This window comes from Sciurus carolinensis, chromosome 2 (assembly GCF_902686445.1).
Source record: "Sciurus carolinensis chromosome 2, mSciCar1.2, whole genome shotgun sequence".
NCBI lineage: Eukaryota > Metazoa > Chordata > Mammalia > Rodentia > Sciuridae > Sciurus > Sciurus carolinensis.
This window is the reverse complement of record NC_062214.1, coordinates 14,176,411-14,198,482: the sequence shown is the minus strand read 5'-3', so window position 1 is coordinate 14,198,482 and position 22,072 is coordinate 14,176,411. Positions and strand designations below refer to the sequence as shown.

The 22,072-nt window shown below is 42.1% G+C and overlaps 1 protein-coding gene across 1 annotated transcript; it reads right to left on the bottom strand.

Annotated features, from left to right (window-relative positions):
- Window positions 1-7,941: 7,941 nt before the first annotated feature.
- LOC124977351 (antileukoproteinase-like) lies at window positions 7,942-10,219 on the bottom strand. Its single transcript, XM_047540847.1, has 4 exons — window positions 10,061-10,219; window positions 9,262-9,423; window positions 8,696-8,845; window positions 7,942-8,131 (listed from the first exon to the last, which is right to left on the bottom strand). Exons 1-4 carry the CDS (start codon window positions 10,143-10,145, stop codon window positions 8,127-8,129), a joined length of 402 nt encoding a protein of 133 aa, XP_047396803.1. The 5' UTR covers window positions 10,146-10,219; the 3' UTR covers window positions 7,942-8,126.
- Window positions 10,220-22,072: the final 11,853 nt, after the last annotated feature.

Genomic DNA, 22,072 nt, shown 5'->3' with positions numbered 1-22,072 from the left:
GAAAGGATGCCATTTAATTTTCTTCTATATTGATCACTTTTTCTTGATTGATTAGCATTCCCTTCCCCACTGATCTGCCAACTCACTTGCACCCCAAAGTTCTACATATGCATGGATCTCATTTTTTGGTTCTTTTTCAAATCACATTGATTCAGTCTTGTCAATCTTTTCATTTATACCCCATGTTCTATTTTACAATAAGTCTTCATGTCTGGGACAGGGCATTCTCCCTTCCCTAATTTTTTGGGGATGTGTTAGGCACCTTGGGCCTATTTCCTTTTCATACAAAAATTTCTCAAAATTTCAGTCAGCTGTCAAAGTCCCACAGTGAACACCCCCAAGCCCCACACAGACTGGATTTATATTATAATTTGAAATTGTAACTGAAGTTTAGAAGAATTTATGTCTTTGTAGCCATCTGACCAACTGTTCATGTAAGTGGGATATCGCTCCATTTATTTAGTGTTTTTTCAATGACTCATAGTAACTTTTCTTGTCTTTTGTTAAATAAGATGGTAGTAGATTTTTTATACTTTTGCTATTATTGTAAACTGGCCAGGTAGTGAGGATTAACTATCAGAGAAAAATGTGAGCATAATGTGGTTTGGTGTCATAAGTCACAGGATGGAGCTGTAGACACAGGGATTTGACTCAGTGGAACCCATGGCCATGGCCAGTCACAGGATTTCTATTTCTAGGAATGAACTATTTAGGGAGACTGCAGAGATGCTATTGGGCTGAAATAAATTTTCAAGTTGTGGACCAGAGACCAGCAGCATCACCATTGCCCAGGGAGTTAAAAATGAAAATCGTGAATAACACCCCAAAACTACTGAATAAGCACCTGTGGGAATGGGGCCAGCAGTCATTCTTTTAATAAATCCTCCAGCTAATTCTGGTGCATGCTAAATTTTGAGAACCGCTGACCCATAGAAGGGGAAAAAATGATTAAGTTTGGTGGGTAAAAGTGGGTCAAGTGATCTGGTGGGGAGACATGACCTCTTTCCTAGTTCACAGGCTGGAGGCTCTTGGTTAAGAGGTAACCAGGTCCTTTGAAGGAGGACCCTGAGGCATAGCACAAGCGTACTGTGGATCTGCCCGAAAGATTTTCCCACTGTAACCAGGAGTCATTTATTAGAGTGGCTGTGTACTGGAAAAAAGAAGGTGACCAGTCCTCCTGAAGGTATGTTCCCAAGGTGCAATGACGGGTGTTCCAGCCCCATCCACTTACTGGTAAGAACTGGTATGAACCCCTTTGTCTTTGTTTTCAACTCCTTCAATGCATGACTCTGCTCCTGGGCTATCTGTTCAGTTCCATTAACCTATTTTTCTATTTCTATGTCAATAACTAAAACAGTATCAGTTCCTAATAATCTAATTAGGTAACTGGTAGGGATTTTACTGGTCTTGCAGAATTTGTTTTATATGCTTGTACCTTTATTCTAACATAAAGAATTTGGGGGGATTTTTGTCAATTTCCTGAAAAATTGCAGGAATTTTTATTACAATGATATTAAATTTATAAACAATTTGAGTTGAATCAACATCTTCATGATACTCAGTCTTCCGGAACATGCACAAGTTATGTCTCTACATTTATTCAGACAAGACCCTGTAAACTTCCCACAAAAAACTATTAGAACTAATAAGTTTATTAAAGTTGCAGAATGTGAAATCAGCATACAAAAATCAATGTTATTTCTAAATAATATTTGAAAAAGAAATCAAGTAACAATCCCATTTATAATAGATTAAAAAATAGGAATAAATTTAACCAAAGAAGTGAAAGGCACACACACAAAAACAAACAGAAACCCTGTAAAGTTTTCATGAAAGAAATGGAAGGACACAAATACTGGAAAGATAAAAGATTCCATCCTCCTGAATTAGAATAATTAAAATTATTAAAATGACCATACAACCAAAGCAATCTACAGATTCAATGCTATCCCTATCAAAATTCCAATGTCATTTTTCACAGAAATAGAAAAAAAATTATGGAACCCATATAATGTCTTCAGCACAAAGAACAAAACTTAAGGCATCATACTGCCTGATTTCAAAATATATTACAAAACTGTCACAATTAAAATAGCATGGCGCTGGCATAGAAACAGTGACTAAAGGAACCAAAGGGACAGTCCACAAGTGAACCCACATGTTCATGGTCAATTGGTTTTCCAAAAAGGTGCCAACAACATGCAGTGGGGAGGGGACAGTCTCTTCAGTAAACAGTGTGGGGAAAATGATATCCACGTGGAAAAGGATAAAATTGGTTCCCTACCTCACACCACATACCAAGGTCAACTCAAAATGGATTAAAGACAAACACAGGACTCTTAGAAGAAAACAGGGGGAAAGTTCCACAACATTTTTTCTGGATATACTTTTTTGAATTTGGTTCCCAAAACACAGACACCAAAAGTGAAAATAGGCAAGTGGGAAACATCAAACCAAAGAGCTTCTGCATGGCAAAGATGACAATGGCCGGAAGGCACAGTCTGTAGACTGGGGAAAACATTTTTAAAACACACATCCAATAAGAGGTTTGCTTGCAACACGAAGTAACTCAAACAACTCAATAGCAAGAAAGCAACCTGATTTTTTCAATGGACAAAAGACCTGAGCAGACATTCCTCAAAAAAAAAAAGACATTTGAATGGTCTACTGGCATGTGAAAAAATGCTCAATAGCACTAATTAACAGGAAAATGCAAAGAAAACAACCCATATTACCTCATACCCATTAGAAAGGCTGTTTTTTTGCATTGTAATTTTTTATTTTACTTGTTCTAATTAGTTGTACATGAGAGTAGAATGTGTTTATACATTTTGATAAATCATACATAAATAGAGTATAATCTCTCATTTTTCTGATTATACATATTACAGGCTCACATCAGACATGCAGTCATACATGCATATAGGTAATAATGTCTGTTTCACTCCACTATAATTCCTTCCACCATACTCCTTCCCCTCCATTCATTCCCCTCTACCTAATATAAAGTAACTCTGTTCTTCCCTATCCCCCACATCCCTTATTGTGAATTAGTTTCTGCATGTCAGAGAAAACATTTGGCCTTTGGTTTTTTGAGTTTGGCTTATTTCACTTAGCATAATAGTCTCCAGTTACATCCATTTACCAGCAAATGCCAGAATTTCATTCTTCTTTAAAGGTGAGTATTGTTCCAACATATATATATACATATATATATATATATATATATATATATATATATATATATATATCACATTTTTTATCCATTCATCTGTTGAAGGGCATCTAGGTTGATTCCATAGTTTAGCTATTGTGAATTGAGCTGCTATAAACATTGAAGTGACTGTGTCACTGTAGTATGTTGGTTTTAAGTCCTTTGGGTATAAACTAAGGAGCGGGATAACTGGGTCAAATGGTGGTCCATTCTATTTCTGAGGAATCTCCCTACTGCTTTCCATAGTGGTTGCACCAATTTGCATTCCCACCAACAATGTATAGGTGTACCTTTTTCCCCACATCCTGGCCAACATTTATTGTTGCTTATATTAGAATGGTTTTTATTAAAAGGATGGAAAATTAAGTGTTGGTGAGAACACAGAGAAAAGGGAATCCTTGGATACATTGTTGGTGAAAATATAAATTAGTATAGCTATCATGGGAAAACTGTGTAGATGTTTCTCACATACTTAAAAGCAGAGCTACCCAGCAATTCCACTTCTGGGTATATATCCAACGGACATGAAGTCAATGTGTCAAAGAGACATCTGCACCCCCATAGTTATTGCAGCCAACATAGGAAATCAAACCAAGTGTCCACCAAGCTAAGTAAGGATAAAGAAAATGTGGTATATAAATACAATGGAATACTATTTGACCTTTAAAAAGAAGGGAATTCTGTTATTTGCAACAATATAAGTGATCCTAGAGGATATTATTGCTAAGTGAAATAGGCTGGTCGCAAAATGACAGATGCCATGTGATCTCGCTTGTATGTGGAATTGGAAGTAATTCAACTCCATGAAACAGAGCAGAGTGATGGACACCAGAGGCTAGGACGGCCATTGGGGATATACTGGTCAGAGGGTGCAAAGTTCCAGTTAGAATGGATAAGGTTTTGAGATCCATTGAATGGCAGGCACAGACTATATACAGACTACAGTTAATAATAACATTACATAGCTCAGAACTGCTGAGAGAGAAAATGTTTACACCACAAAAAATATGTGTGTGAGGTAATGGCGACATTAGCTTGATTTAATCGTTCCACATGGTGTACATATGTCAGAACATCACATTATATTCCATGAGTATGTGCAATCACAACTTGTCAATTTAAAATAAAACTTAGTGACTGAGAGAAAACACATCAAATGATCTTTAAAGATGACTGTTAAACTCAATAAAAGTTGTTAGTTTGAACTTAACAAAAAAGCAAATTACTTTCTTTACTAGTTTGAGCTTTGCTCTGCCCAGTTATAAAAATTCTCCCTTTTATGTAATGAATTTCCATAAGTGCATATTTCCTTTTAGATAGTCTGTTTTATTTGACTAGACTGCTTATATCTGTACCAACATCATACTACATTAATTATTATATTATTAGCGTGTTTTGATATCTGGTTTGACTAGTCTCTATTCTTACACCTTTTGTGGGGTGAGGATACTGGGGATTGAACCCAGGAGTGCTTAACCACTGAGCCACATCCCCAGCCCTTTTTATTTTTTATTTTGATACAGGGTACCTGCTAAACTGCTGAGGCTGGCTTTAAACTCTCTATCCTCCTGCCTCAGCATCAATATCATGCACCACTTTGCCCTGCCATTCTTACACTTTTGAAAAATTTTATTGGCACCTGGCACAGTGACACACACCTGTAATCTCAGCAATGTGGGAGGCCCAGGCAGGAGGATAAAAGTTTGAGGACAGCCTCAGGAACTAAGTGAGATGCTCTCTCAAAACAACAACAAAAAAATCCATTGGGACTGCAGCTCAGTGGTAAAGTGCTCCTGGGTTCAATTCCTATTAACTCCACCCCCAAATTTCACTGGCTCCTCTGAAACTTTCAAACTAGTACTTTAACCATAGGATCACTTTGTCAAGTTCTTATCAAAAACCATACTGGGGTTTTCACTGCAATCACACTGAATTTGTAAGTGATTTAAAAGGACTGCCATCTTTGCCATATCACACCTTCTCAAGTTTAAATGTTATTTCTCCACTTATTTAGTTCTTATTGTAGACCTTTAGTGTATTTTTAATGAATTTAAATCATTAATTCATGAAGTTCTGGCATAATTTTTAGACTTATTCCTAGGTATTTTGTAGCATTTGGTTGTTTACATCTATTTCTATGATTTCTCACGATTGATGTGTATAAATGCTGTAAAATATTGTACAGAACTTATATCCAACATCTTTGATAAATCCTATTTATCAAAATTATTGAGTGTTAAAAAATACCACATGAAAATGACAATGTGTGCAAATAAGGCCTATTTTGTACCTTCCTTCCCCACTTTATATACCTATTGCTTTCTCTTATTGCAAAGTTTTAGCTGTCTCATTGTTGGAAGAAAGTAGTGATCTTTACTGTTTCTGACCTCAATCACAATTCCTCTGAAAATTCAGCTTATTGTAGGTTTTGCTACACAGTTTCATTGTGTTTGTGTATTCATTTCTATTTTTAATTTTAGGAACTTTGAACTTTATGAAACATTTAAAACTAATAAATTCTAATTTTGAATATTTTATTTGGGATCATTGAATAAGACATTGGTGCATAATTATCTTTTTTCTCCTGCTATATTTAGTTGTAGAATACAATTTTGGGTGTACTTCTGTTGCTGCATAACAAATTGCCCCAAAACTTAGCATCTTAAAACCCTAAACCTCTGTCACAGTTTGAGGGACTGGAATCCAGGAGCCACTTAACTTAGTGGTCCTAGCTGAGGTCAAGTTCAGCTGTCTGCTGGGTTGGTGGTCATCCCAAGTCCAGAATGGGTCTGGAGAATCTACTCCCAAGCTCATTCATGTGTCTGCTGGTGGTCCTGGGCCTTCATAGGCTGCTGACCAAAACATCAAATCCTCACCCTGTGGGCCACTCCACAGATGGCCTGAGTGTCTTCATGACGTGACAACTACATTTCCCCAGAGTAAGTGGTGGAGGAGAAAGAGCCTGCTCCCCAAAGGGAAGATGCAGTCTTATCACCTAATCTCATCAGGATGCTAACTGCCACTTCTGCATCGTTTCATTGGTCACACAGACTAACCACAGAAAAATGTGGGCGGGGACTTCATGAGAGTGTGAAGCAAGTGTGAGGATCCCCAGGGACCAACTTGGAGGGTGACTTCCTCCCCAAAGAACATATAAAAGGGTTTTCTCTTTCTTTTCCACTTCTCTGAGTCAGCAGGTGCTGCTCTTGGAGTCCTGGTTCAAAGCACTGGGGTCCACTTTCTGCTTTGAGTATAAACCTTGCTGCTTGACCTCAGGTAGTTTATTTATTTCTATTTAGGAATTTTATTTTGAAGAACCTCATTTTTATTGGTGCATTCTAATTATACTTAGTGGTGGGATTCATTGTGCCATATCCACACATGCACACAGCCGTTTGATCCCTCGGGCTCCTTGGGGCCTCCCCTCCCCTGCACCCCCCCCCCCCAACTCTGCAGCCTGAGCTGCTGGCTCCAGCTGCTGGGTTTCTGCTCTCCCTGCCTCTGCCCTCTTCTTCCTCCTCGATCCCCTTCCTCTATGTGAATAGCATTATTTTTTTAAATTACTGCATTATAGTTACACATAATATTGGTGTTCATTCTGATATAATCAATCAAGCATGGGATAGAATTTGCTCCACTTCAGTCCCCAGTGCTTCCCTCTCCTTCTCCGCCTCCCTCCCGCTTCTGGTCTTCCTTCTGTTTTATTTTATTTTATTATTTGCTTTAATTAGTTATGCATGACAGTAGAATGCTCTTTGATACATCATAGATAATGGAGTATGATTTCTCATTCTTCTGGTTATACCTGAGGTAGCATCCTACCCATCATATAGTCATATGTATACAGGGTAATAGTGTCTGTTTTACTCTTCTCTCCTTCCTACCCCCAGGCCCCTTCCCACCCTTCAGTCCCCTCTATTACAGTAACTCTGTTCTTCCCTAACTTCCTTCTGTTTTCATAGTTTTTTTTTTTTTTTAATTAGTCCTTTGTAGATGTATGTGAAGGTGAAATTCATTGTTATTTTAAAACTAACATTTTTTCCTCTTTTCCCCCCACCCCCCTACCTAACAGCAGGGGACACAAGACTAACATGTTTTCCAATCCCAGATTAAATTCTCATGTCCTTCACTGCTCACAAGAATAAAGAAAATTCCAAACCTGGGAACAGGAGCACCGATTTCTCAAGGCCACCAACTGGCTTTGAGACTCAAGTCCACCGCTGTCCAAAGAGCACAGAGGAATGTGGAGCAGACCTCAGTCTCCTCCCTGGCTCTAGAAGCCCTGTCCGCTCGCTCCTTCTCTGTGGAGTCCACACTGGTGTCCTCAGCTGGTACAGGCCACCAGTCACTCATCAACACGACTCACCGTGACAATATTCTTATGTTAAGACGGAAGAAATGGTGTCTTGGGAAAAAGAAGTGAGAGACTCAAAATCACTCTAGCTGGCAATGAGAGGCCATGATGGACGGAGGGTTCACGGGTTGCATCTTTCGGTGCTCTCGACATTGTGATAAAGTGATTTTTGTTGGCACTTTGTTTTAAAAAATGACATTTAGGAGCTAAAGTCATTCGTGCAGACACCAGAGAGCCAGCACTGGGAGATTCACGATAGAAACTGAGGGCTCCCAGCACTGCGAGCCTCTGCCTTCCTCTCCACATCCCTAGGAGGCAACCAGAGGGGTCCCTCACTCCCACCCACACCTCAGTAAATCACAGAAGCAGGTGGTACGTAGAGAAAGAAGTGTATTTATTTATTCACTCATTAACATATTTCTTGAAAGTGCCAAGCACTTGCCAAAAGGAGGTATTGGTGAGGGAACCAAATCCTCACCACAGGATCCAACCTGGAAGCAGAAGGAATCCCCAGGCCACACAGACTAGGAATCCAGAGTCACCTCCAAAGGGCAGGAATCAAGCTGTGAGAGAAAATCAGATAAGACCTTAGGAACAAGCCAAATCATTTCCACAGTACTTCCTGTAACAAGGCCCCTGCGATAAAGAAAACAGCAAAGTAGTGGTAGAGTCGAAAGAGTTTTGGCCTCAGGAGATGGAATTCAAGTTTCATTTCACTGTAAAACTCAGAGTATGAACTAGATTATCCTCAAACCCTGCAGATCCTTTGGGCTCAGACCCTGGACACCACAATGTAAATAACCTGAATAATAAATACTTAGTGCCCAGGGGGCTTTCAAAACACTGTCATCGCCATTATCCTCATTTTTTCAGATAAGGAGACTGAGACTCAGAGTATTATTTGCCCAGGGACCTCACCCAGAGGTTGGAATAGAATCAAAGTCACAGGCGATCCTATGGAAATCCTCGCCCCGAGACCCAGGGAACAGTGCCCTTGAGGGATGAGGGAGTTGGGCAGAGGCTCTGCTTGGGGTGTGGGTCTCCCTGCCCACATGGCTGGACCCCCAGAGGGTTGAAGCTGGGAAGGCTGGAGGGAGAGAGAGGATCCGAGCCAGCTCCCTCCTTACCTTTCACGGGGGCAACGCAGAGCTTCCCACACATGCCCATGCAGCACTTGAAGTCCAGGTCACACTCGCTGTCCGACTCACAGCGATTGGGGGGATTGAGCATCAGACACTGACCATCCACCACTGGGCACTTCCCAGGCTTATTATTCACTGTGGGGGCAGAGCCACAGGTCAGTCTGTACCTTGGACACCAAGCCCTTGCTTCCTGACCCATCGTCTACTCCAGCCTGAGCAGGGAGGATCATCTCCTCTCCGAGCCCCATCGCACCTCCTCCTCCCTAAAGCATCCCCTGGAACAGCATCTGGTTCCCCTACTGCCTAGATCCTGGCCCCCAGGTGGTGTCTCAGTGACTAGCTGTCTGGGCAGCTTCCAGGGGATTAGCTGAGTGCCCACATGATTGCCTGGAAGACAGACCTCCTGAGAGGCCAGGTGCTTTTGCTAGGTGGCTAACTTCCTGTCTGGAGTAGCGTGACTGACTGATAAAATAGGAGGTTTGGCAGGATCCCTTCCTCCCATCTGTGTCCCCAGACACTGGGTCTTCAAGCTCCCGCCTCTACCAGCTTACCTGGTTTGGGGATGGCAACCGGATCCAGGCATTTGAAGCCACAATAATCCAGGCAACATCTCTTCTTCCCTCCGCACTGCCAGTCACTCTGGCACTCCGGTTTCTCAAAGCGGAAGCACTGGACACGTGGTCTGACAGGACAGGCTCCAGCCTTCAGAGCTTCTGAAGGGGAAGGTCAAAAGTCAGGAGAGGGCTGGGTGCTGAGCAGCCATCGAGAGTCTCAGACAAAGCATCACTTTCCGGGAAGAGACACTTACCTCAGTGGCTGTCCACAAAGACCCAAGTGAAATGCCTTCCAGAAACAGCAACAGGCTTGAACAAACCACATACACAAGCAGAGGAAGTCATGGACCCAAGGAAAAGGCAGAGGGCTCCCATGAAGAATGTCAGAGATCAAGAGAGACAATGATAGATGGAAACGGTTGGAGAGATCAGGAGAATGAAGGCCAGAGACAGAAACAGAGACTACAGGACAGGAACGGAGAGAGACAAGGAGAACTGGAGAGTTGGATTCTCATGACTGGACAGTTCCAATGAAGGAGAAGGTGATGGAGAAGCAGGGAGAGAGTGAGAAAGAGAAAACAGAGGAAGCAAGACCTGGGCTGAAAGGATGTCTTAGTGAACAAAGCTTTTCTAATTGAACCCTTGGAGCCCTGCCAGATGCGTAGCTAACCTTTAGAGAGGTCTCCCGAGACTAAGCTGAGAACTCAGAGGCTGGAGATGGGGACATTCCCACACAAGCAGGAACCCCCACTTCTGAGTATCCAGACAAGATCCAGACAGGGTAACGCCAACTCACCATTTCCAGAACCTTCTACAGCCCATGGTCCCAGAGTTCCCAGGGCAAGAAGCACCACCACGGGCAAGAGGCTGCTGGACTTCATGGTGCAGGCAGGTGGCTTTGGTGGCTAATGCCAAACCTCACTGTTTATACCTTTACCAGTGGGTGTGGCCCCAACAGGAAGGTTTTGGCTCCTCCCAGCTGCTGTTGCATAGGCAGGAAGCGTGGCCAGAGACCAGAAATCATGATACCAGGAGATGGCAGCCCGTTCCTGTTTCAGGCAGGACTCTGAGACCAAGAGATTAACTATCAGAGAAGAGGTTTGGCCTGAAAGATGTTACCAGACTGAAAAGAAGGCCTTTGGAGACGTCTGTCTGAGCCTGACACTGTGGGGACCCCGTCCATTAGCCTCACACATGGAAGAGGGCAGAGGAGGTCGGCTGCAAAGACGCTCCCTAGATCCGGAGCTGAAACTGGAGACGTGGACGCTCCGCTGAGATTTGTGCAATACATCCCTAATTCTGACATTCCTGGACTCTCTCAGATTGTGAAAGTACCCTACTGATTGCCTAATGTAATTTCTTTCTCAAAAATGCAGATGACACATCTCTCAACCAACAGATAATTTATTTCCAAAACTATCTGTACCGTTACATGCCTAGTGTCCGTTCCATGACCTGAAACAGGGAAGCCGCTCACTAAATACATGAGAGAAGCACAAAGAAATCCGGACCCTCGGAAAATGTCTTTGGAGCTCAATTTTTCCACCTGTGAAATGAGATGATTCTAACAAGTCAGCCCTCTTCAGAGAGCTAAAAGAAGAAAAATGTGGATGAACTCTGAAAGGAAAAAGTTAATTGTGTCCTTCATCACTGAAAATAATTGAAACGAATCTAAGATAATAGGGCAAAGCAGCTTGCCAGTCCCTGTAATCAATATTTAGCTGGGGGGTTAATTTGAGATGTTAGAGGGATGCTTCTTACCCCCAAAGTCCTATAGACCTCAGGTGACAGCAGAAATGAATGAATGAATAAATAAGTAAATAAATAAATAAAGGCAGTCACATACTTAACCCATTTTGTGCTATCCTGTCGGCACAGATTACTTCTAATTCTCAAGAGGATGATTTATTTCTTAGAATTCAGCCCGAACTGCTCTGACTGCAAAGTCCACTCACTTCCACCACCCAAGGAACAACTGGAGTCCTCTCACTCAGTTTCTGCACTTCCCACTCTGTTTCTTTCTATTTTTCTCAGTGCCCAGAAAGTATCTGGATTTTTCCAAGTATTTGTTTCTTAAGGAGAAAAAAAAAAGAGAATGCTGTAGTTAGAGGTTTCTATCTGTGATTGGTAGAGGACGAAGACCAACTTTTTCTCATCAAAGAGCCCTGTGAGCAATTAGCAGTGCTGTCTGTGGGTACCAAAGGAGGCTAACCAAGCCTGATAATTTCTGTTATTGACATAATTGACCCTAAATCCTTTTTTTAATTTTTATTTTTAGTTGTCAAGGGACCTTTATTTTATTTATTTAAATGTGGTGCTGAGAACCAAACCCAGTGCCTCACACATGCCAGGCAAGCACTCTACCACTGAGCCACAACCCCAGCCCTGACCCTAAATCTTTAAATCATAGAACATTAAGATTAAAGTGGACTTTGTAGGTTATCTAGACCAAGGATCAGCAAACTACAGTTCCTGAACCAAATCCAGTGGGCTTCTTGTTTTTCCTAAATATTTTATTGGAACACAGACACATGTCCATTCATTTATGAAATAGCCCTGACTATTTTTTCACTATGATGTCAGAGTTGAAATCATTGCGACAGAGACCTAAATTATTTACTCATAGGCTAAAATATTTGCTGTCTCGTCCTCTACAGAAATTTTTTTCCTGTGAATCCTCAGCTTGCAGTAAAAGGGACAGAACCCTCTGGGAAAAGGTACAAAGCCCGATGTTGCATCATGAGGTAATTTCACAACATAAAATTTAGCTTTTCTACAACAGGTGACTCACATGCTAATCCTCAAAGCCTGTTTGGTGGTGGACACTCCCCCTCCTAACTGCCTCTTAACCTGAGATTGATTCACTAAATCTACACGACACACTCTCAACTGCCTTCTACTAAACCCTACGAACTTGTTCATTACACAGAAGTTATTTAACAATTTACAACATGCCTGGTTGTACCCGGCCCTGCAGCTACAACGGACATGACAGAGTCAATACCACAGGGCTGCTAAAATCCTGAACCTCAAAGTCAGACTTACCTGAGTTGGAAGAAAATCACTGAACCTCTCTGAGGTTCAGATACCCCTGCTGCGAAGTGGGAGTGTTGCTTCTTCTTTGTCCTAAGGTTGTCGTGAGGAGACCTGGCACCACGTCTGGCCCTGTCACCGCGGTAGACTGTTTTATCACAGTTAGGTTCCTGTACACATGAGGCACACAGGGCGCTGTCAGGCTCTAGCCACAGACTTTGGCCTCGGCTCTGGACCCATCTTGGGCTGTCCCACTAGAAGCTTGACAAAATCTGAGTCCCTTCATACCCTGGTTCTGCTTTTTGGAGAACCATGACTACCATGATCCCCTTGCCACCACAGTGCCCAGTACCATTTATTTAAGGCCAGTAACTCAGTACTTGGGAGGATTCACTGTCCTTCAGCCTTTGAATCCTGGCTGCCAATTAATAGCTCAAGTCTGTTCGCTTGGTTCCTCATCCCTGTCCACCAGTGTGGACTAGCCATGGCTCTTTGTGTAGCAAGTAGCAGGGGCGACCTTGAGCATCTCTGAGGGTCCACACTCTCCCCAGGAAAGGCCACATGCCTTTGGGCGAGCAAGATTAAACAGAATTTTAAATACCATAATAAGTCCAAAGAGACTGCAGAAGAAGGGGAACCTTTTTTAAAAACATAATTTTAAGACCTCTAACAACACCATTGTTGTTGATGCTTTTTGATTTGAACAAGGGGCCCCACATGCTTACTCTGCACCTTCCTCAAAATTGTTTCCCCCAGTGCCGGAGGCCAGTCAGGACCACCATGGCTCAAGACTGACCCTGGAGAGCACATGTCAATCAGAGAGTGAAGAATTAAAAAGAAAAAAGAAACAAAAGATGTCAATTGTAAAGACCTATTGATTGAAGAGCCGCAGTCTAGAAAGCCCTGGGGAGGAGATAGGAGCAGCTACACTGCCCACCAGGAACCCGCAGAAGGGGTGACTGTACAGATGCCAGCAGTGGGTGGAGTCGTGGAGGGAAAACCCCACAATGGGGAGAAAGGAGGACCAGGCCTCAGGACAGGAGGACCATGCAGGCCTAAGCCCAGCAGGAGGGACTCTGCCCTAATGGCACTGGGGGTCCTGGCTGGCCTCAGGCACTGGGGAAAACAATTCTGAGGAAGGTGCTCCAAAGCACAAGAGCCCCCAGAAGTGTGAGGTCCAGGACAGGAGCTCAAATTGCTGAGGTCTGAGGTCCTGAGAGCAGATGCTATCTTCACCCCAGCACCCACTATTCTCAGTCTAAAAGAACAAAACAAACTAACACAAACAAACAAACAGCACTTCTTTCAGAATCTGCCAGGAGACCAGGTTCTTGTGGTTCTTCTCTGTGTGAGTGATGCAGCGCCTGCCTTTCCCTGGGCCTCAGTGCCTCCATCTGTCCCAGGAAGGTAACTGTGACTCTAAGAAATACTTGTTTCCTGCATCTTCCCAGGTCATGAACCCATCCCGAGACTTAGTCAATTTTCTGAATTTTACAGTTGCCTTTATAACTTAACTTGAACTATTTCCTTGAACAAAACACATAAAATATTCAGTAATGACCAAAGGAGAGTGGAGAAGAAGAAGCAAGGAGGCCTGAGAAGCAGCCAGGAGTGGTGGGGAGAGCGCTGGGGAACATGGCTGAGCCAGACAGAAAGAGATGACAAGGGCAGGGCAGGTCATTTGGGTCACCGGAGATTTGTGGGTGGCAGACATGGCACCAGATCTCCCACCTCTTAGAAGGAAACAATGGCCCAATTACTTCCTTCTTATGGTTCCCACACTCAAGAAGTTTGAATTTTATAAGATTTGAACTTCCTCCAGCCACTCATAATATTCCTAATAAAACTGGGAAAGGCAAATTGTTCTTTTAGACTCAAATATGAATGGGAGGGGAATTCCAGTAAAGCAGAAGATGGATGAGGGTGGAAATATCCACCCAGCAAAAAAGCAGAAGGAGGAAATAACCCACAATGGCAGATCTCAGGTGTCTTCCTACTCATACACCCACACAAGAGGTGGTAGGTTCTGCAATTCATTTCTTCAAAGAGTGAGAGTCTGTCTCGCAAGGGGACAGCATCTACTTACCCCAAGGTTAATGAAACAGAGGCTTTGGTATGTCTTGAGGGAAGATTTGGGGATCTGGCAAAACAAAAATAAAAGCAAGGGTTGAACATTAAGCAACTGCTAGCATGGCTGCCAGTGGAAGAAAACAGAAAAGAAAAACTAAATGATTAAACTCTAGAACAGAGCTAGAAGCAGCCTGGGAAAACATGTCCTCCAATCACTCAAATCCACCTCCTTTTGCCTGGAGTATAGTGTGAATGTCCCACAGACATCACAGCCTGAAATCAGCCAGCCCTGGTATGGATCCTGGCTTCACCCATTAAGAGCCATATTACTTTGAACAACTACAATCACCATCGTTAACATTCACTGGGAAAGCGTTTATTCAAGTAGTCACAGTTAAGTTCTTTGCCACATTAAATTCTCAAGCGATACAATATGGGACAGATACCACCATCGTCTCATTTGACAAATGAGAAATAAAGGAATCCTGGAGAAGCCGTCTTTGAAGTGTGCCAAGAGGTGACAGGATGATAGGTGGACATGGCGTAATTGTGTCTGACTGATCCCTGCAGCTGGACAGTAGTGTGTCCAGGCCTGGGGTCAGTGGAGAGCACCACTACCAGGGCATGTCTGCGGCCCAATCAACACCTGGAAGTCTACGGAGGACTCTTACCTGACAGCATCCCCTGGGCCCCAGCCAGAATCCCAGCTCACTCAATTTTCTGTAAGCCCTGTCTTTTCGCTGCGATTCGATTCTCCCGTTCATAATATCAAAGCATTGGAACAGATGATCCTTAGAGGTCTAAGTTCAGGACTCTAGCTGGGATTTTAACTTAGAGAACCAACCTTCCTGGAGAATAATTGTAGAAATACACTGTATTCAGGACCCATTTTAAAGAGGAAGAAACAGAACTCCAGAGAAGTAAGCCCACTTGCCCAAGATGACACAGCAAGTCAGAGGCACCCTGAGATTTAAACCTAAGTCTTTGGAGTTCAACTACATGCTGCTTCATTCTGGTCCTGAAGCCAATGAATGCTGGCACTAGAAAGTCTGGTTTTCATTGTTTATTTTTTTGTCTTAGTCCTCTATGCCCCAAATAATAAATCAGTAAAGTCAGCCTCACCTGAAAAGAAGAATAAGAAAAACATCAAAGAAAACACCAGTCATCCAACCACCTAATCAGCAATCTTTCTTTAGGTTCAGAGGAGCCAGGAATGCCTGGTGACCTATGGACATCCAAGCCACGTCAAGAGAATTGATTACTGCAAGAACTAATGATTCTTAGTTCTGGTGTTCACTATGGCTAAAATTAGACTCCCCAGAAACCCCTTGTAAGTTTTTGTACCTGTGACCCCTGGCAAGATGGAATTTGGGTGAAAACCCCATCTTTCACCTGGAGGCTTGCTGCCAATCAAACTTACTTCTCCCACCGCTCTGTCTCCAAGTTATTGGCTTCACTGGGTAGCAGTGGAGCGTGACCTTTCATGAACACTGTTTTTGGTCCATTCGGCACTCTTGACGCGCCTCTTCAGACTGTTCTTTGACTTTTGCCCCCAAGATCATCTGGATGGTGCTTCCATCCCAGTCCTCTCCCGCCTGAGTCTAGATGTTATATTCAGATGCAATTTGACAAGGTCTCAAATAATGGCTCTCAGAAGATTCTCTCCACTCCACTGTCCTTCATGTTGGCTTCATTGTTAGGCTCTCTCCTAGTGTTTGGAATATGGCTGCAGCAACTCCTCCCATCTTCTCAAATTCAAGTCCACTAAGGACTTCTTCTGGGTAACTCAACTGACTGGAATTGAGTAGAATTAAACCCTCAAGCCAATGATTGGGATCTGGGAAATGCAGTGCACCCACTGGCTTAAGCCAAGGTCACAGAACCCTTTGCTGAGTGAAGCCCCCAAACACAATGCAGTTTTCAGAGTGGGAAAGAAAGTGATTCTCTGGAGGTAAATTAGGATACAATGCATAATATGTAGCTAGCAGGAGGGTGAAAGATGCTCAATGGTAAAAACCACAATGTCCTTTTAAGTCTATCCTTTTGTGGCTACTGTAATCTACATAACTAATCTTCATAAATGCATAGTTAATTTACATCAATTTTCCTCCAAACACACTCTAAACCATCGCCTCCATAAAATGTACCAAATTTCCTTCCCTAAGAAAGACAATAGATTGTCTCCTCTGGTCCTGCATTCATCTCCATTTTTGGAATCTGGATGAAAGCAGTTTTCTCAGTTAAACTCAGATAATTTTCTTTTAATCTTTACAGTTTAAGTTAAATTTAATAAGTTTAACCACTTGAAATGTACCCAAAAAATGTGAACAGAATAACTGTAATAAAAACTACTGTTTGCAAAAGGGAAATGTGTGGTCACTGGCCCGTGGAATGTATTATATCCTGCCAAAGATAAAATATATATACATATATATCCTGCCTGGTGGTGGAGTAACTTCCTTGTTCCTGGAATCCAGAAGATCCAGTTCTGCTCTCTGGGAGCCTCTCCCTTGCCAACTACCTTCTTTGTCTCCATCTCAGAGAAATATTGCAGAGGATGCTTTTTTGTTGAGAAAGGAAGGGGTGTAACTTTTCAGGAACTCACTTCATATGGGTGTGGTAGGAACTGGGGATTGGCATAAGCAATTAGTGGCCATTATTGGTGAGGCTTGAGTTTCTTGCTCAGTTGGTTCATGGTTCATTTAATTCAAGTAAAAATGCAAGCTAGCAGACATATTCAGAAATGTTCAAAGGACTTAAAATCAGCATACTACAGAGATGCAGCCACATCAATGTTCATAGCTGCTCAATTCACAATAGCCAGATTGTGGAACCAACCTAGATGTCCTTCAATTGATGAATGGATAAATAAACTGTGGTATATATATACAATGGAATATTACTCAGCCATAAAGAATGATAAAATTATGGCATTTGCAGGCAAATGGATGAAATTGGAGAATATCATGCTAAGTGAGATAAGCCAATCTCAAAAAACCAAAGGACGAATGATCTTGCTGATAAGCGGATGATGACTCATAATGGGGGGTGGGAGGCGGGCAAGAATGGAGGAAGGAGGGACTGTATAGAGGGAAAAGAGGGGTGGGAGAGGTGGGGGGGAAGGAAAAAAGAACAGAATGAATCAAACGCCATTACCCTATGTAAATGTATGATTACCCAAATGGTATGCCTTTACTTCATGTACAAACAGAAACAACATGTATCCCATTTGTTTACAATAAAAATAAATTTAAAAAAAAGAAAAAAATGTTGCCATGTCACATTTGTCTATGTATTCTATTCAACTGTGAATGTGTGCTTTTATCTGAAAGTGCATGTCTGAATTTAATTCTGGAAAATGTCCTCCATTTACCTCTTTAATTACTATTTTTCCACCATTTTCTCCATTCTCTTTCTGAAACTTTTATTGGCTATTTATTAGCTCTTCTAATCAAATCTCTTTGCTTTGTCTTCTTTCATATTTTTCTTTTCTTTGTCTCTCTGTGCTATGTTCTGGGTGAATTCCTCAGTACTAGTTTCCAATTCACTAATTTTTCTTTCAACTGCCTATATTCCAGACTTTATTTTATCTAATTTTAAAAATTTCTGAATCATGTTTTTCCAGAATTTCTATTTAGTTCTTTTTTATGTATCCATCTGGTAAATCTAAATAATTTATGTTTTTCTGCTAACTCTTCTAATAAGTTAAGCAGAACAACCCTTTGGTCAATTGTTAGGTATCTTCATGCTCTAAAATTTCAGCCTCACCACTTTAAAAAAAAAAAAAAAAATTGAGAGCTGGGGGAAATAGCTCAGTTGGTAGAGTGCTTGCCTCGCAAGCACAAGGCCCTGGGTTCAATCTCCAGCACTGCAAAAAAAGAAAAAGAAAAAAAAAATTGAAAAGACCTAACTGTAATCAACAATAAGCACCTGATGATAACTGTCTTGTTCAGTGTTATTCTTCCGCCTGTGAATAAGAATCAAATCAATCAGTGGTGTCCCCATATGAATTTGTTTTTAAGGTTCTCTCCAATCCTGGTTCTCATATAATCACCTGGGAATGAGGGGCCAGAGGCTCTCTGACTCCATTCCTGCTGACCCATGAGCTACTCGTTAACTGTCCTTCTCCCGGGTACTTATGTACCTCAGAGTTTGGAGATGTCTGAGTATCTACCTCCAGAAGACAAATCTGTTGAGGTACACAATCTTAGAGACTCCCGAGTTCTCCATCACTGAGCAACTGGCAATGGCCCCTGCACCTTGTCTGAGAAGAACTCATGAGAAAGTACTGTATTTGATTAGTGACCAGTGTGCATAGAAGATAGAATAGGACCTGATATCTACCATCTCTGGCCTAATTATAGTTGATCTTCATCTTAAAATCATAGACTGTACTGAAATATACTTCAGAAGAGATTTAGGTTAATCTCTCTCTTTCAATGAGCAGAAAAATAGTCCCAAAAGGGAGGGACCCATCTAAAGTCACACAGTAAATTAATTACCACATGTGAGATTAGAGTTTTCTGAATCTGGGCACTCCCAAGTAATCCCAGGAGCCTGCTGTGTTTGGCTGCACCCCTCCTAACTTGATCTGGATCCCAGATTCTTATTCCATCTCCTCCATCCAACATCTGTCATCTCCTCCTAAATCCATTAGTCTTAACACATTTATCCATTCGATCACTCAAACAATGTTATTAAATGCCTACTCTGAACCAGGCACTCATTTATACACACACCCTGGTGCTCACAGAAAGATACCTGTCGTTAGCCAGTTCAAAAGATCTTACTAAATCCAGTTGACCATTAAGGTAATCTTACTTCCAGATTCTAAAGATTTTGTCACTGGATTATTTTGTGACATTGGTCAGGACACTGCAGTTCCCTGGGCCTCAATTTCCCCATCAGTACAATCAGAGGTTGAACTAGAAGAAGGTGAAGGTCTCATACAGAACTGATGTTTCTGAGACTCAGGACCCCCCAGTGTAGGCTGGACACCCTTCCACCGCTGCTGGTCTCTCCCGCTCTCCAAGGCCCATCCTGACTACACTCACAGGTTGACTTCCTGAGGTCCAGGCCCGGGAGGTGAACAGGAGGAAGAGTGGCGGCCATTTTACCTCAGCTCTGCTTTCTCTTGGCTCCAATATTCTGTCCCTCATCTGATTGTCTGACTGAATCTCTCCTTGGCACTCACAAATATCATCTGCTTTGCCACCCACTGGCAAAAGAGGGAGAAGGGGCATCTCCAACTCCCTTTCTGTGTGAGATGCCCCTCTTCTGTGCTACACTTTACCTACCTCTTTGCCCGTCTCCACATTAGACCATGATCTCCTTGAGGGAGAAAATCTGTATCAAGCACAAGGCCCTGGGTTCAATCCCCAGCATCACAAAAAAAAAAAAAAAAAAAAAAATTTGTATCAATTTTGTTTCTTATCAGTACTGGTAACCAGTAGGTCTCAATATATGTAGGTAGTAAATTGCATGATTTACAATGACTCTTAGATTCTTTGCTGTGTCCTACGTGCTTAGCCCACAGCCTGATACATTAAAAACAATTGAGTCGGGCTGGAGTTGTGGCTCGGCGGTAGAGCACTTGCCCGGCATGTGTGAGGCCCTGGGTTCGATATACCACCACATGTAAATAAATAAAAGATCCATTGGCAACTCAAAATAATTAAAAAAAAAAAAATTGAGCAAGTGCGTGAATTAACCACTGAACAAATGGATGACTTGGTGAAGGAACCCAGGAACAGGCCATATGTGGTCATCTATTCATTTTCAGTCCTTCATAGTTTCCCTTTTCCTGGGGGGAAGGACCCCAAGACCAGAAACCCTAAGAGAGTGGCTAAATGCAGGTGTAGAAGTAGTGAGAGAGTGTTTAAGTGTTTAAACACGCACACACACACACACACACACACACACACACACACAGAGGAAGACACAGGAGGATCAACATGTCCATTCAGCCCTGTTGGTCTAAGAGCTACAATGCACATCCAGAGAGAGACTTATGTCCTTAATCTCCCCTTGGTTTGGAGTTCTGCTATTTTTCTAGGTTAAAGTCTTCTCTACAATTCTGGGGAGACAAGAAAAATGACTGCACTTAGAGAAGAAATCAGAACAACGGAGGACTAGAGAACTCGGGGCTGGAGAGAGCGGATTATGGGGACAAGGACATGAATTTCTGATCCTGAAGTAGAAGCCAAGGAAAGTGTCCAAGACCTCTCCATTTGAAATATGATTTTGAGATGGTGTCAGACTTAAGGTCAGGGTGTTTATTCTATTCCTCCCTTGGGGGCTGGAGATCTGCCTACAGAAGACATCCGTGTACTCTGTGACCAACAGAAAGGAGGCTGTAACCGACAATAAGGAAGTGGTTTAGGGGTTCGAGGACAGAGACAAAAGCAAAAGTGGCCTCCTTGGTGGCTGCACATGTGTTTGCTTTGTGATTATTCGTTAGATCTTATTCTTATTTTATGGATTTCCTGAAAGTCGGTTTTATTTCACCATGTTAAAGTGTTAGAAGATTGAGTGTTGGCGGTCAGGCAGTTGTCCGCAGAACTAGAGCCCATGGGAGTGGCCAGAGGAGAACGGCAATGGGCTCTCACACTAGGACAGGAGGCATGCAGACCCTGAGCTCTCTAATCTGGACAAATCTCCCAAATTAGTGGCTCTAACTCCTTTTGCTTGATTTCAGTGACATTCATTAAAAGATCACAGACTTTGGAATCAGGCTGTCTGCTCTCAAATTGTGACTTTTAATAATTCCTTTAGCTAATTCTGATAGTTATGGCTCATAATTCCTGAGCCTTTGATAGTTATGGCTCATAATTCTTGAGTGTTTGTTACATGCCAGGCACTGTGTTAAGTGCTCTGCATGATTGATCACGTTGGAACCTTGTAGCAATGTATTAAGTAGGTGCTACGGTCTCCCAGTTTTACAAATAGAAAAACAAGGCTCAAAGCTGTCATCCTAGGAACGTGACAGGAGGAAGGACTCCTACGGACGAGGTGGCCAGGAGTCCACTAGGACTAATGCTTCACGCCCAGGAGAGCAGCCGAGAGGGCATCTCATGTCCAAAATTGGGGTCAGGAGAAAGCACTGTGTCACCTGCATAATTCATGCAATTGGCACGACCAATGTACAAAGGTGAATGAACTCCACATAGAAGATTCCATTAGCATAAACTGTTTTGGGTGTCATTTTCCATAAAGAATTTTTTTATTTTAATAGAGTCAATTTTATCTCTTTTTCTTTTATGGATTGTACGTTTTATGTCAATTTTTAAGCAGACCACATTGCTTAATTGTCTTAAGTAGAAGACAATTCCCTCTATTTAAAAAAAATCTTTTAAAAATGCTATTTTCCACATTTAAGTAAATAATCCATACGGAATTTATTTTTCATGAAAGATTTAAAGTAGAGACCTTGCTTCTTTTTCATTTTTTTGTTTCGATATGGAATTCCAATGGTTCTCTATCTCGTTGATCCCCTATTGCTTTATAAATCCACATTTAATTTGTACCAAGTTTTTGTATATGGATGGATGTATTTCTACACTCTACTATGTTTTCTTACTCAATTTATTCACTCTTGAACCAACAGTATCCTCTTAATTTAAATTTACATATACATTTCACATATCTTGCTGCTTTGCAGTGTAAGTCTTTTACTTATTCAGAACTGTTCAGGCTATTCTAATGC

Excerpts from the sequence above, each read along its gene's own strand:
- LOC124977351 (XM_047540847.1), bottom strand. The coding sequence starts at position 10,145 with ATGAAGTCCAGCAGCCTCTTGCCCGTGGTGGTGCTTCTTGCCCTGGGA. Across the intron at positions 9,424-10,060 it reads TGTAGAAGGTTCTGGAAATG|AAGCTCTGAAGGCTGGAGCC; the intron begins GTGAGTTGGCGT and ends CTTCCCCTTCAG. Across the intron at positions 8,846-9,261 it reads GGTTGCCATCCCCAAACCAG|TGAATAATAAGCCTGGGAAG; the intron begins GTAAGCTGGTAG and ends CTGCCCCCACAG.